Here is a 16306-nt window from a genome sequence, read left to right on the forward strand (position 1 = left end):
ACTTCCAAAGGACCAAATTGCCTTTCCATTCATTCCTGTGATATTGAATTCCGGGAGGACAAAGCATTATTCCATTTGTTCTCATTGCATATAATTAGAGTGGACCAAAACCCTTCCTATTTAGTCCAGTTGCATAGAATCCCAATCATTGCTCACCAGCAGTTTGAAAAGTATAAAATACAGGGAAAAGAGTGCAGAATCCTGAAACTGTTCAACAATGCTGATAGATTCAGTACCTTTGATTTAAAGGAATGCAGTGTTAACCAAGCCCAGTCCTGTGGTATTGGCAAGTCTTCATAAAATCTTTATAAGCTTCAATGCGCAACCCTCTCAGTGAGACTGCTGATTTGGATCCAAATTCGGAAAACTCTAAAAAAATATATTTTTATTGGATTTTCATATTTTATATTCAATGATTCATAAGTTACAATATCAAAACCCTTCCAAAAAGGAAAAGTAAAAAGAAAAACAGAAACCAATGCATATACTTACACCTTGTGGCCATGGTCCGCCTTTAGTCAGCATACAAATGTTACAATCCCCAATATGGCGAGAGCACATATGTACACGGGTCTATTTGAAATGAAATTAAATGAAAATCGCTTATTGTCACGAGTAGGCTTCAATGAAGTTACTGTGAAAAGCCCCTAGTCGCCACATTCCGGCGCCTGTCCGGGGAGGCTGGTACGGGAATCGAACCATGCTGCTGGCTTGCCTTGGTCTGCTTTAAAAGCCAGCGATTTAGTTCAGTGAGCTAAACCAGCTCCATGTTAGTTTTACAGTTTAGTTTGGACTTCAGCTTGCCTTCAGATCAATCCCTTATGGCTTTGTCCCCTGTCCCCTGCATTCTCTTTGTGTGCCTCTGCGACCCGCCTCCCCTCTCCCCCTCCTTTGCTTTTCCTCTTTGTCCAGTGGCTCGTCCATGTCTCCTCTCCCCCCTCCACCTTCCCCATTACCCGACTGGTTACTGGCTACGGACAGGTCTTGAAACAAGTCGGTGAACAGCTTCCACATCCTACGGAGGCCATCTTCCAACCCAGGGATGAGAAATTTTATTTTCTCCAGCCTGAGAAATTCCGCCAGGTCGGACAGCCAGTCTGCAGCCTTGGGAGGTGTTGCCGATCGCCTGCTGCGCAGGATCCTCCAGTGGGCGATCAGGGGGGTAAAGGCCAGGGTGTCGGTGCCCCTCCCCATGAAGACTTCTAACTCGATCTGATACCCTGAAGACTGCCACTTTGGGTATAGCTCCACCCTCACTCCCACAACCCTGGACATGGCCTCAAAGAAGGTCGTCTAGTACTCGACAAGTCTGGGGCAAGTCCAGAACATGTTGTGCCTCGCTGGCACTTCACATTTGTCGTCCACCTTCGGAAAGAACCCACTCATTCGGGTTCTGGTTAGGTGCACTCTGTGCACCACCTTTTGCTACATTAGGCTCAGCCCTGCGCACGTGGAGATGAAGTTCACCCTCTGCAGTGCTTCACCCACTCTGCTCCCAGTTGCTTCACCCACCCCCTTAATCTTTCTGTCGTGGGCACACAGTGGTAGAACTGTAGGTTCGGGAGGATCAGGCCCCTCATGTTTCTTTTCCTTTGTAAGACCTTCTTTTGGATCCTCGGGCCCTTCCCCATACAACACACAAATGCCATGATTATTTGTCAACAATATTGAAAAAGTCCTTGGGGATGTAGATCGAGAGGGATCTAAACAGGAAGAGGAAGCTGGGCAGCATGTTCATTTTGATTGTCTGTATTCTCCCTGCGAGGAAGAGTGGGAGTGTGTCCACCTCTTGCAGGGCTCCTTTAACTTCCTCCACCGCACTCTTCAGGTTCCATTTGTGGATCCCCCCCCCCCTCCCTGCGGGTTCACAGGGCAGATCTCGCTTTTGCTCAGATTAACCTAGTAACCTGAGAAGGCTCCAAACTCCTTTAGGGGTTTCATTGTCACTTCCATGCTGGTCTAAGGGCTGAGCTATAGAGCAGGTCATATGCGTAGAGTGAAACTCTATGCTCTCTGTCCTCCATTTGGATACCTCTCCACCCCTTCTGAGGGCGATCGCCAGTGGCTCGATTGCCAGAGAAAACAACAGCGGGGATAACGGACATCCCTGCCCCCTGCCGCTGTGCAATCGGAAGTATTTAGAGCTGATGGTGTTCGTCCGTGTGCTTCACATGGGAGCGCTGTACAGTAGATTTACCCAGGAGGTGAACCCTTGTCCGAACCCAAACCGTTCCAGTACCTCTGTGAAGTACTTCCATTCAGGCAGCACGGTGGTACCGTGGTTAGCACTGCTGCCTCACGGCGGCGAGGGCCTGGGTTTGATCCTGGCCCCAGGTCACGAGTCCGTGTGGAGTTTTGCATATTCTTCCTGTGTCTGTGTGGGTATCACCCCCACAACCCAAAGATGTGCAGGGTAGGTCGATTGGTCATGCTAAATTTCCCCTTAATTGGAAACATTTACAAGAAAGAAAAGTGATAATCCGACTTTCCCATGGGTGGCACTTGGCTGGGACACTGCACGGGGGGCTACGAACCAAGCTATAAGCTTTGCTGTGCTGGATGGGAAAGCGCAGAGGGAGTATACTTCGCATCTAACCCATGTTATGCCTGACCGAAAAAATTCTTCCATGGGTACGTGGGTGTTTCTGGCAAGGCCAGAATTTGTTACCTATCGCTAATTGTGCTGGAGAAGGTAGTGGTGAGCCGTCCTTCTGAGCTTCTGCTGAGCATCTGTTTTAGATACACCCTCAATGCTGCTGGGAAGGACGTTGCAGGATTTTGACCGAGAAACAGTGAAGGAACAGTCATTATAGTTCCAAGTCAGGATGGTGCAACTTGCAGGTGGTGCTGTTCTCATGCATCTATTACTCTTGTCCTGCTCGGCAGTAGAGGTCACGGGCTCGGAAGGTGCTGCCTAATGAGCCTTGGTGAGTTCCTGCAGTGCATCTTGTAGATGGCACACGCTGCTGCCACTGTGCGTCAATGGTGGAGGGAGTGGATGTTGAAGGTGGTGCGTGGGGTAAAGTTCAAGTGGGCTGCCTTGGCTCGGATGGTGCTGAGCTTCTGGAGTGTTGTTGGAGCTGCACTCATGCAGGCAAGTGGAGAGTACTCCATCACACTCCTGACTTGTGCCTTGTTGATGGTGAACAGGCTTTGGGGAGTTGGCAGATGAGTAATTCACCTCAAACCTGCTCTCGCAGTGTTTGATGGGACAGAGCTGAGGAAGGTTTGCTCTGTATCTAACTGATGGCTTCACCTGACTTGGGAAGGTTTGATGACTCAGTGTTGAATCTGATTCCCTCAGATTACTTTCACTCGTGGTTTAATAGTATTTCCCATTGAAATGATTTGAAGTGGTCTGTGATGCCTTTTCTGAATCAGCCTGAGAAAGATATTTTGCTTTGTTCTCAGACTTCAAGAGCTAGAAACCCAATATCGGAGAGAAAAGGAGGAGGCTGATTTACTCTTGGAGCAGCAGAGATTGGTATGTGACAACAGTTTCTTGAAATGTACCTAGCTAACAACAGATGCTCTTAGTCACCAGATAGTCCCACCTGTAGATGGGGCCGGTTTAGCTCAGTTGGTTGGGCAGCTGTTTTGTTACGCAGAACAAGGTCATCAGCGTGGGTTCAATTCCGGTACCGGCTGAGGTTATTCATGAAGGCCGCACCTTCTCAACCTGGCTCCATGCCTGAGGTGTGGCGATCCTCAGGTTAAATCACCACCAGTCAACCCTCCCCCTCAAATGGGAAAGCAGCCTCTGGTCAGCTGGGACTGTGGCGATTTTAATTTGACTTTATCAGCTCAGTCTGCCCACCATGAATGCAGTGAAAGTGGACCCAGTGTTTAAAGCTCGTGGGTTGATCGACATGATTTAGGAACAGGAATTGCTCACTGGAACCAACAAACCATACCTGTTCCATTTATCTGCCAGCCCGCCTTCTAATTCTTTCATCTCTGCAGTTATTGTTTCTTGAACATGTTCCATCTCAACAGGCTTTTCACAAATCCTTAAGATCATAAGACATTCAGCGAAACTCTGACGGAGAGTCGGAGAAGCTCACTGGAGCCAAAGGAACGGCCCGAGTGTAAAAAGTCATAGATAACGATCAAAAGTTGGTGAAGAGGGCTGAAGGGAAGAGTTTGCAACCACTGGGTTCCGTCTCTTGCTTGAGGATGCATAACCTGCTCGAGTGAAAGTTAAAAAAACCCCAGAAAATTCTCGATAAACCCCAAAGGCAGCAACTGTGGAGAGAAAAACACCGTTAACATTTTGAATACCTATTGCCCTTCGACAGAACTCTGTTAAAGGATCATGTGGACTGGAAACGTTGGGTGGGATTTACCGGCCAACCCACCGCGTGTTGTTCAGCGGCGGAGGCGACCCGCCAGCAGGATTTCTGGTTGTCAATAGGATGTCCCATTGAATGCACCCCTCGTCGCCGGGAAACCCGAGGTGGGGGTGGGGTGTCGTCGGTGGGACCGGAATATCCCGCTGGCGTGAACAGCCGTTAAATTCCGCCCAATAACTGTGATTCTCTCTCCACAGATGCTGCCAGACCTGCTGAGTTTATCCGGCATTATTTTTAATTTCAGATTCCCAGCATCCACGGTATTTTGGTTTCATTTGAGTTTTATTAATTGTCTGCTTCAGTCCACTTGGGTTTCGGAGAGGGTTGCTCTGTGATTCCAGCCAGGAATTTCAGGTGCTCTTGTCACCACTGGGCAGCTACTTGAATCTAAAACATTTTTTTAATACAAGCACAGAATTGTACAACCACGACACATGCACTCCCACTATATAGAATTCTAATGAGCTAAACGACTTTCTATTTACTCTCTTTGAGAGGTGCACTGAAGCAATATCCCTCTCCTATTCACTCCCATTGCAAATAGAATTCAAATAAGCGAAACCTCTTCCCATTCACTCCTATTTTGACGAACCCCAGTGGCCTGAATTACGTTCAGTTTTCTGCCGCAGCAAAGGGCTTTCCCAAACACTTTTCCATTCACTCCCACATTGCACAGAATTCCAAAGGACCAAATTGTCTTCCCTTTCACTCCCGCCGTGTTGGATTCTCGTGGACTATAGGCCGTTTCATGCTTATTCCCACTGCATATAATCACAATGGACCAACCCTTCCTGTTCATTCCAGTTGTATAGAATCCTAATCAATGTTCACTGGCTGCCATGGGCTAGCAGATTGAAAAGTGTAGAGTACAACAAAAAAAGAGTGGACTCTGGTTAGCCAGCACACTTCCCTTCATAGCAATTTGAATCCTGAGACGGCACAACCGATGCTTTCCGATTCAGTACTTCGGATTGAAGGGAATGTGGTATTTATCAGACTCTGTCATCGTGGCTTTAGCAAGTCTTCATAAAATCTTTACATACCTCAGTGTATCAATGTAGTGGCAACACTATGAGTGTACAATAATTACAAAACAGGAGCATTCTCCTGGATGGGAAAACCTGCTTCTTTTCTTTAACAATTTCTTTTAACCCTCCCCTTTCCAGGACTATGAAAGTAGGCTCGAGGCCTTACAAAAGCAGATGGATTCCTGCTTTTACCCAGATAATGCACAAGAAGATGAAGAGCCGGAGGAGGAAGGTGAGGGTTACAGACCTCTACATTTTAAATTTTGATCCTTCTTTTGATCATTTCTGACTTGGTCATGGTCAGCTGTGAAGCCAGTGGAGCAGTGGTGGCTTTGCTGAATTGTGTACAGGGTGTATGAACACAGTGTGGATCTCGAATCTCAACTGTGCTGCAACTCAATTAAAGGCAAGGATAGGGTCCACAAAAAGAACACACTACCTACAATTACAATTGGGTTGCGAAGACTTTGGCTGATAACACACACAAAGATCAAGAATAGGGAAGAATTAAATAACATCCTGTTCAGTGAAAACCACAAAAACAACAGATGACTGGAACTTAAATGTGAAATGAAAACAATATAAAACAAAGGGATACATTCACACATTTTCGGAGGGTTGACCTTTCTGCAATTTTACTACATACTCACTGTTGGTTGGTGTTACAGCAGAGTTGTGATTTTCCATGTTCCATCAAAAACAGGGGAAAGTATTTCAGTGCAATGATGTTGTGCACCCTGGGACTGGGTGTGACAGTGGATCAGACACATTCCTTTCACACTCTGGGACTGGGTGGGACAGTGGGTCAGACACTGTCCTTTCACACTCTGGGACTGGGTGGGACAGTGGGTCAGACACATTCCTTTCACACTCTGGGACTGGGTGGGACAGTGGGTCAGACACTGTCCTTTCACATTGGGACTGGGTGGGACAGTGGGTCAGACACTGTCCTTACACACTCTGGGACTGGGTGGGACAGTGGGTCAGACACTGTCCTGTCACACTGTGGGACTGGGTGGGACAGTGGGTCAGACACTGTCCTTTCACACTCTGGGACTGGGTGGGACAGTGGGTCAGACACTGTCCTGTCACACTCTGGGACTGGGTGGGACAGTGGGTCAGACACTTTGCTTTCACACTCTGAGACTGGGTCAGACACTGTCCTTTCACACTCTGGGACTGGGTGGGACAGTGGGTCAGACACTGTCCTTTCACACTCTGGGACTGGGTGGGTCAGTGGGTCAGACACTGTCTTTTCACACTCTGGGACTGGGTGGGACAGTAGGTCAGACAGGGTCCTTTCACAATCTGGGACTGGGTGGGACAGTGGGTCAGACACTGTCCTTTCACACTCTGGGACTGGGTCAGACACTGTCCTTTCACACTCTGGGACTGGGTGGGACAGTAGGTCAGACACTGTCCTTTCTCACTCTGGGACTGGGTGGGACAGTGGGTCAGACACTGTCCTTTCACACTGGGACTGGGTGGGACAGTGGGTCAGACACTTTGCTTTCACACTCTGGGACTGGGTGGGACAGTGGGTCAGACACTTTTCTTTCACACTCTGGGACTGGGTGGGACAGTGGGTCAGACACTATCCTTTCACATTTTCTGACAGTTTGGCTAATTTAAGGGAGCCCAAGAACGCGATTTTACAAAAAAGAAAAACAGTCCCATTATGAGCATGTTTATCGGGAGGTTTCTCTGAGCTTGCAAGGCTGGAGACCACCCTGCTATTAAACAGATCTGACTCTGTTTCGTTATAGAGCTCCGCCCAGGAAGCACTGGGCTTCATTTCCTGGTCAGTGCAGGAAGAGATCAGGGGGCCATTTTTAAATCCCGCTCCGACCTCTTCATCCCATCCTACTTGTGGTGATCTACCACTGTATATAGTGTGTGCTTGCATTAGGGGATGTACGACAGTACCTGTATTACAGGTTTTCCGGTAAGCCCCTGCCGGCTAGCTCTGCCCACAGGGAGCAGTATAAATATTCATAAGTTTCCCTGAGATGCCATTCTACAGCTGCAGCCGAAGGAATAGCATCTCACTGTAATAAAGCCTCTCTTGTGCCGATTCGAGTCTTTGTATGCAATTGTTAGCGCCACAATTTATTACAGTGAGATTTTCCAACATCATGGACATCAGAATTAAGCCCGATCACCTGCAGCTGGATCCACAGTCGCCGCACGCCAGGAAAGACTTTAACCACTGTCTGGCTGTTTTCGAGGCCTACATCACCTCAGCGGACCCTACACCATCGGACGCTCAGAAGGTACAACTCCTATACTCAAGGTTGAGCTCCAGCGTGTTCCCGCTGATTCAGGACATGGCTAACTACGCCCGGGCCATGGAACTTCTCAAAGAGAATTACGCCCAGTCGACGAACACTCTGTTTGCGAGGCATGTACTCGCCACTCGCGTCCAGCAACCGGGTGAGTCGATTGAGGACTTCTGGCGGGCCCTTATCCCTCTAGTACGGGGCTGCGACTGCCAGGCCGTCACGGCCACGGAACATTCCATTCTCCTCATGCGGGATGCCTTTGTGACGGGTATTGCATCGGACCCCATCCGGCAACGACTGCTGGAAGGGGCCGCTCTCCACCTTGCGACAACAAAGACTTTAGTGCTCTCAATGACGGCCGCTTCCCGTAATGTGCAATCCTACCCTGCCAGCCGCGCGGCCCACCGATCCTACCCCTCGTGGACCCCACGACCGACCCCCCCCGACTGGGGCCGCTCCCGCGCAGTATGCCTGCGCTGCTCGCCGCACCGCGCACCCTGGGGATCCCCGCTGCTATTTCTGCGGTCAGCATTAGCACCCCCGCCAGCGCTGCCCGGCCCGCACCGCGACCTGCAAATCCTGTGGCAAGAAAGGCCACTTTGCAGCGGTGTGTCAGTCCCGCGCAGTTGCCGCTATCGCGCCCGAACTCCCCCCCTCACCTCAGACGATCGCACAATGGGCCCTGCCGTCCGCTGCTCCCGGGGGCACTTGCGATCAGTGGGCGCCGCTATCTTCCTTCCCTGACTCCACGTGCGTTCCATGGTCGCTGCCATCTTGCCCCGCCCCCACAACGTGCGCTCCATGGTCGCCGCTATCTTGCCCCGCCCCCGCAACGTGCGCTCCATGGTCACCGCCATCTTGCCCCGCCCCCGCAATGTGCGCTGCATGGGCGCCGCCATCTTGCCCCGCCCCCACAACGTGCGCTGCATGGGCGCCGCCATCTTCTTCCCCGCAGGTACTCCAGACGCCGCCATTTTGTCCTCCCCTCGGAACTGGACCACGGGACCCGGGTCACTGCCGCTACTCATCGGACTCGTCGGACTCTTCGGTCGATCGCCCACTACTCGCTTCCATCACGCTCGACCAATCCCGTCCTCACAACCTGGCCACCGCTTCTACGACGGTGCTTATCAACAGCCAAGCGACCTCCTGCCTCATCGACTCCAGGAGCACGGACAGTTTCATCCATCCGGACACGGTAAGGCGCTGCTCCCTTGCGGTTCATCCCGCCAACCAGCGGATCTCCCTGGCCTCCGGATCCCACTCTGTCCCGATCCGGAGCTTCTGTCTGGTCAGACTCACCGTACAGGGCGTTGAATTCAACCGTTTCCGCCTGTACGTTCTCCCCAACCTCTGTGCGACACTTTTACTGGGCCTGGACTTCCAACGTAACCTCCAGAGCCTCACCCTCAAATTCGGCAGACCCCTGTCTTCCCTTACCGTTTGCGGCCTCACGACCCTCAAGGTTGACCCTCCCTCCCTCTTTGCCAATCTGACTGCAGATTGCAAGCCCGTTGCCACCAGAAGCAGACGGTACAGCACCCAGGACAAGATCTTCATCAGGTCCGAAGTCCAGCGGCTGCTTCGGGAGGGTATTAGCGAGGCCAGCAACAGTCCCTGGAGAGCCCAAGTGGTAGTGGTTAAAACTGGGGAGATACACAGGATGGTCGTGGACTACAGCCAGACCATCAACCGGTACACGCAGCTCGACGCGTACCCCCTCCCTCGCACATCTGATATGGTCAATTAGATTGCACAGTACCGGGTCTTCTCAACAATTGACCTGAAATTCGTCTACCACCAGCTCCCCATCCATAAATCGGACCGTCCCTACACTGCCTTCGAGGCGGACGGTCGACTGAATCAATTTCTTAGGGTTCCCTTCGGCGTCACTAACGGGGTCTCAGTATTTCAAAGAGAAATGGAACGAATGGTTGACCGGTACGGACTGCGGGCCACATTTCCATACTTAGACAATGTCACCATCTGTGGCCACGACCAGCAGGACCATGACGCCAACCTTGCAAAATTTCTCCGCACCGCATCTCTCCTCAACCTCACTTATAACAAGGAGAAGTGTGTGTTCAGCACAGACTGCTTAGCCATCCTCGGCTACGTAGTCCAAAACGGACTACTGGGGCCCGATCCCGACCGCATGCACCCCTCATGGAGCTCCCCCTCCCCCACTGCCCCAAGGCTCTCAAACGATGCCTGGGGTTCTTTTATTACTACGCCGTGGGTCCCACAATACGCGGACAAGGCCCGCCCACTGATCCAGTCCACACAATTTCCCCTCACGGCCAAGGCACAACAGGCCTTCGCTCGTATTTGCTCAGACATAGCCAAGGCCGGGATGCACGCAGTAGATGAGACACTGCCCTTCCAAGTAGAGAGCGACGCTTCAGACGCATCATTCGCCCTTGCCGCCACTCTAAACCAGGCTGGCAGACCCGTGGCATTCTTTTCCCGCACCCTCCATGCCTCCAAAATCCAACATTCCTCTGTTGAAAAGGGGGCCCAGGCAATCGTTGAAGTGGTGCGTCACTCTCCTCACTGACCAACGGTCGGTAGCCTTCATGTTTAACAACACGCAGCGGGGCAAGATCAAAAACGACAAAATCTTGCGGTGGAGAATCAAGCTCTCCACCTATAATTACGAGATCTTGTATCGCCCCAGCAAGCTCAATGAGCCCCCAGTAAATGTGCCAGCGCACAAGTGAACCAGCTCTGTGCTTTGCACGAGAGCCTTTGCCATCCGGTGGTCACTCGGTTGTACCATCTGGTCAAAGCCTGCAATCTGCCCTACTCGGTCGAGGAAGTATGGACAGTCACCAGAGACTGCCAGGTCTGTGCCGAGTTCAAGCCGCACTTCTACCGGCCAGATCGCGCGCGCCTGGTGAAACGTCCCGCCCCTTTTAACGCCTCAGCGTGGATTTCAAAGGGCCCCTCCCCTCCACCGACCGCAACACCTACATCCTTAGTGTGGTCGATGAATTCTCTAGATTCCCCTTCGCCATCCCATGCCTGGATAGGACGTCTGCCACCGTCATCAAGGCCCTTGATTCCATATTCGCTCTGTTTGGTTTCCCCGACTATATCCACAGTGACAGGGGATCCTCGTTCATGAGTGATGAGCTGCGTCAGTTTCTGCTCAGCAGGGGTATCGCCTCCAGCAGGACGACCAGCTACAACCCCCGGGGAAACGGGCAGGTAGAGAGGGAGAACGGGACTTATGGAGGGCCGTCCAGCTGGCCCTACAGTCCAGGAACCTCCCAGCCGCTCGCTGGCAGCAGGTCCTCCCTGACGCGCTCCACTCCATTCGGTCACTGCTGTGCACCGCAACTAACAACACACCCCATGAACGTGATATTGCCTTCCCTAGGAAGTCCACATCCGGGGTGTCGCTCCCGACTTGGCTCGCAGCTCCAGGGCCGGTCCTTCTTCGTAGGCATGTCAGGCTCCACAAGGCAGACCCTCTGGTGGACAAGGTACGCCTGCTCCACGTGAACCCCCAATATGCCTACGTGGAGTTCTCCGATGGCCGCCAGGATACAGTCTCGCTCAGGGACCTTGTTCCCTCGGGTGCCGATCCCATGCCCACACTCCTCCCTACCCACGCGCCACCCTCCTTTTCCCCGGTGCCCCCGACATCAGCCCCACCAGGTCCATCCCTCGTTCCCCTGCCCACACTAGAGAACATGGAAGACTTCAGCTCACTCCCGGAGTCATCCTGCCACTGGCCAGCACCAACACCGCCAGCACCTACGCCGTCGACGCCCACACCGCCTGTGCAGACGTCGCCACCACTGCTGCGTCGCTCACAACGGAACATCTGACCGCCGGTCCGACTCAACCTGTGACGGGCACCAGGTTGCCCGATGGACACTTGGTTCTTTTCCCCCCCTCTGTAAATAGATCACATTTATGTATTATAGTTTCACGTCACCCCCGCCGGACTCATTTTTTGCAGGGGGTGAATGTGGTGATCTACCACTGTATATATGTGTGTGCTTGCATTAGGGGATGTACGACAGTACTTCTATTACGGGTTTTCCGGTAAGCCCCTGCCGGCTAGCTCCGCCCACAGGGCGCAGTATAAATATTCATATGTTTCCCTGAGATGCCATTCTACAGCTGCAGCCGAAGGAATAGCATCTCACTGTAATAAAGCCTCTCGTATACCGATTCGAGTCTTTGTGTGCAATTGCTAGCGCCACACTACTGTGGCCTCGGGACCCCAGCATCCCATCTTACCGACCGAGGGAACGATGAGACCCCCTCATCCCACCTCATAAGGGCAGGGCATCCCCGGGCCCGATCCCTGGCACGGGGGAACTGGCACCCAGGAACCTTGACACTGCCAGCCTGGTACTCTGGGAGTGCCTCTGTGAGCTTGGCAATGCCATGGTGCCAGACTGGCAGTGCCATGGTGCCTGTGCTGCATCGGTGCGCCAGGGTGCCACGCAGTCCAGAGCCTGACTACCCGAGGGCCTCAGATTGCTTGGGAGACCCCCTACGTGACGTTATGCCTGTGGAAACTAGTGCTGAACGGCGATATTGCAGGGTCTCCCAGTAACGAGCGAACTGCTTACTTCTATATGCAAATCTAGGTCCCGCCCATCCTTATCCCGGTCCAGATCCTATCCCTAACCCTAACGAGATCTCGCGAGGCGCCCTGAGAATCGGAAATCTCGCGGGAGGCCTCTGACGCGATTTACCGGCCTCATCACGCCATTGGGTCGGGCGTAACAAGGCCGCACGATCACGCCCAAAGTCAGCACAGGTTGTGACTGTCTTATTGGAGAAAGTCTATACCACTGCTCATAATTTAGAACATACCTCTCACCCAGGGCAATATGTGGCTAGGTATTTTAGATATTAGGAACTCTGATGGAGTCAGCCATTGTTAGTGTAAGATTGGGTCATCTTGGAGTGACATGTTCCACACCTGAATTTTTTTGTTCTAATATGTTTTGCATTGTTGCCATTCTGCACAGTGCAATGGACAGAGCGGGAGTTTGAATTGGCCCTGTGGGCATTTCGCAAGTGGAAATGCTATCAGTTTACCTCCTTGCGGGACCTGCTCTGGGGAAACGCCATCTTCCTGAAAGAGGCCAATGCCATCAGTGTGGAGTTGAAGAAAAAGGTAATCAGCAACTTTTCAGGGACTTGCAGGGATTATTAATAATAATAATAATAATAATAATAATCTTCATTGTCACAAGTAGGCTTACATTAACGCCGCAATGAAGTTACTGTGAAAAACCCCTAGTCACCACATTCCGATGCCTGTTCGGGTACACGGAGGGAGAATTCAGAATGTCCAAATTACCTAACAGCACGTCTTTCGGGACTTGTGGGAGGAAACCGGTGCACCCGGAGGACACCCACGCAGACACGGGGAGAAGGTGCAGACTCGGCACAGACAGTAACCCAAGCCGGGAAACGAACTTGGGACCCTGGAGCTGCGAAGCAACAGTGATACCCACTGTGTTACCCTGCTGCCCATTAAGAACTGGTAGTGCCCTCTCTTCACCTGCTGTGTGGTTACTAGCCAAATTGAATTGAGGAAAATCTGACCCTATAATGTCCTATGAGGCAGGAGGTTGAAGAGATCATGCGCATCACCTGTTTGTATGTCATCAGATTTTTAATTGGATCATATGCTATTTACACACCTCCAGATACACGGACATGGCTGTGACAGCCCCAATATCAACCTTGTAAACATCTCAGTCAGGTCAGACCTTGACGGCCTAGAGAGTGAGGAGGAACAGCACAGTCGAGTCAGGCAAGAAGACTTCACCAAGTTAGTGTGAGGTGAAGCTACAGGGAGACATATGACCAGAAGTATTTTGACATACCACAAGCAGAGAACCAGTGGAGCTGAGAGAATATGGAGTGAGATGGAGGGGGGGGGGGGGGGGGGGGGGAGTTAGGGCAAACAAATTCAGAGCTGCCTGAATGATAACAGAGATAGAGAGTAAGGTGAAGCCGAAAATCGGTGGACACATGTCAGGTGGGCAACACAATTGAAAAGCAAGCTGGATTATGGAAGGTTCAGAGATGAAGGGAAAAGTAAGAGAGACAAAGAGAGTGTATGAGAAGAGCCTGGCAGTTAACATAACAGTGAGTCCAAAAGTCTTCTACAGCGCAGATGAATAGTGAAAGGAGGAGTGAGGCTAATTAGGGACCTAAACAGGGATAGAAGCACATAGGCAGCAGGCATGGCTGAGGTAGTAAGAGAGTAATTTTCATCTGTCTTTACCAAAAAAGGTGAAGCCAAAGTCATAGTGAAAGAGGAGATAGTGAAGGTAAAAGTTGTTAAAGAAGAGGTATTACAGTGGCTGGATGTACTTAAGATTGATCAACCCCTCTGGCCAGGATAAATGCATCTGATGATGTTGATGTGGGTACTTCCAAAACAACATTCAGAAAAGTGCCGTTTGAAAGACTTGTCAGCTAAGTTAGCATGGAATAAGTCAGACAGTGGCAGCGTGGATGTGAAATTGGCTGAGTGACAGAAAACAGAGTGGTGGTGAAAGATTGCTATTCAGACTGGAGGAATGTACATCGTGCGGTTCCCAAGGGGCTGGTGTTAGGGCCGCTGCTTTTCTTGATCTGTCTTTAATGACCTAGACTTAGATGTACAGAGCACAATTTCAAAATTCGCCGCTGACACAAAACCTCAAGTGTGGTGAACTCCGAGGAGGTAAGTTAAAAACCTCAGGAGGACATCGGCTGATGGAATGGGGAATCAAGTGGCAGATTAAATATATTGCAGAGATGTGTAAATTCATTCATATTGACAGCGAGGCAATATAAAACAAAGGGTATAATTCTGCAGGGACAGAGAGACCTGGGTATATGAGCAGAAATTACTGAAGGTGGCAGGGCAGGTTAAGAAAGTGGCTAATAAGGCATGTGGGACCCCGGGCTTTAGAAATAGAGGCATCGAGGAGAAAAGCAAGGAATCTATGGTAAGCCAGTTTAAAATAAGACTTTGGTCTAAACTGGAGTATGGTGTCCCGTTCTGGGGGCCACACTTCAGAAAGTATGTGAAGGCATTAGTGAGGGTGCAGAAAAGATTCACAAAACTTACTCCAGGGATGAGAAACTTCATTCACATGGATAGATTGGAGAAGCTGGGGTTGTTCTCCATGGACCAGAGGAGATTAAGAGAAGAGATTTTATAGAAGTGGTCAGAATGCCGAGTGTAGGTAGGGGAAACCAGTTCCCAATAATGGAAGGATTGAGAACCATCGGACGCTGAGTAATTTATTAGCGTAAAAAGCAACATGAGGAAAAGCTTTTTTGTGCAGAATAATTAAGGTTTGGAATGCAATGGCAGATTAAGTGCAGCACGGTAGCATTGTGGATAGCACAATCGCTTCACAGGTCCAGGGCCGGTGCAGACTCGATGGGCTGAATGGCCTCCTTCTGCACTGTAAATTCTATGAATATCTATGAAAAGTGGAGGCTTTCAAAAGAGAATTGGATAATTATCTGGGGCTAAAGGGTTTGCAGAGCAATGAGGAAAAGGTGGGAGATCTCCAAGAGTTTTGACGAGGACACCACGGGCCAAGTGGCCTCTATATGTTTCGTAACCATTTATTCTATAATTCCATACCTGTTGACCCTGTTGAAATGGTAGCCAAGGAAGTTGGTAAAATTGAGGCAAAGTTTACAATGTATTGATGGGAGGATGAGCTCAGGCTTTCCAAAATTCAGCTTTTGTTCAATGTTGACTAGGTACAGCTATTATAGAGGAAATTTGAGAATCTGAACTTAGCCTTTGGAGGAGAAAATAAGCTTAGTGCCCTCAGTATATCTGTAAGATTTGATCACCTCATAAAAGAGTTGAATGAAGATAATTAAGACAGATCCAAGAAGAGATCATTAGAGTTGTCCATACGAGCTGAAGAGGAGAAGCCATTGGCAGCAATATAGGGACATTTGAGACATTGGAAAAGGATGGAGTTGTCAACTGTGTCAAAGAGGCTCGAGAGATCTGGCAGGAGAAGTGGAGACAGTGAGGCATACTCTTGGTCTCACAGGATGTAATTTGTGATTTTGATTGTTGTGACCATAGTATTTTGGACAGAGCAGAAACTAGATTAGATGAACTTGGATGCCAGCATTGACGAGAGAGTTGGGAGCATGATTGTACGGTAAAATGCCACCCAGGACTTGTGCGGGGAAGGGAAGGTGTACATTATTGTTGGTGCTGAGACAAGGTACCCCAGTAAAACTCCACATCTCACAAACTTTATTGAACATGTGGATAGCAGATATGCAGGTTCTGGACAGGACCACAAAACCTTGTTTCAAAATGTTGCCTTCTATTTAAACAGGTGCAGTTCCAATTCGTGCTCCTCACAGACACATTGTACTCTCCTCTACCTCCTGACCTCATGCCTCCTGATGCAGTCAAGGACAGGGAGAAGCGCCCATTCCCACGCACCATTGTGGCAGTAGAAGTCCAAGACCAGAAGAATGGAGCGACGCACTACTGGACCCTAGAGAAACTCAGGTATGAGGAAGGAAGAGGTATCAATTAACTGGAGAGAACCATAAACAGTCCCAGAGTGTGTTCAACACCAACTACTGGAAACAAGGCCTCTAGGAACTGTCAAATGTTTAT

General features: G+C 50.4%; 1 protein-coding gene across 24 annotated transcripts in view; it reads left to right on the top strand.

Moving 5' to 3' along the window:
• kif1aa (kinesin family member 1Aa) overlaps nt 1-16306 on the top strand; it is a 397377-nt gene that overhangs the window by 206635 nt on the left and 174436 nt on the right. For all 24 annotated transcript variants that reach the window (XM_038816644.1, XM_038816646.1, XM_038816647.1 and 21 more), the window contains 4 exons: nt 3412-3484; nt 5519-5612; nt 12660-12808; nt 16017-16195. In XM_038816644.1, coding sequence (XP_038672572.1) covers nt 3412-3484; nt 5519-5612; nt 12660-12808; nt 16017-16195 — 495 coding nt within the window. The remainder of the gene's footprint in view (nt 1-3411; nt 3485-5518; nt 5613-12659; nt 12809-16016; nt 16196-16306) is intronic.

Source organism: Scyliorhinus canicula, chromosome 13, assembly GCF_902713615.1.
Source record: "Scyliorhinus canicula chromosome 13, sScyCan1.1, whole genome shotgun sequence".
In the NCBI taxonomy this organism is placed as follows: domain Eukaryota; kingdom Metazoa; phylum Chordata; class Chondrichthyes; order Carcharhiniformes; family Scyliorhinidae; genus Scyliorhinus; species Scyliorhinus canicula.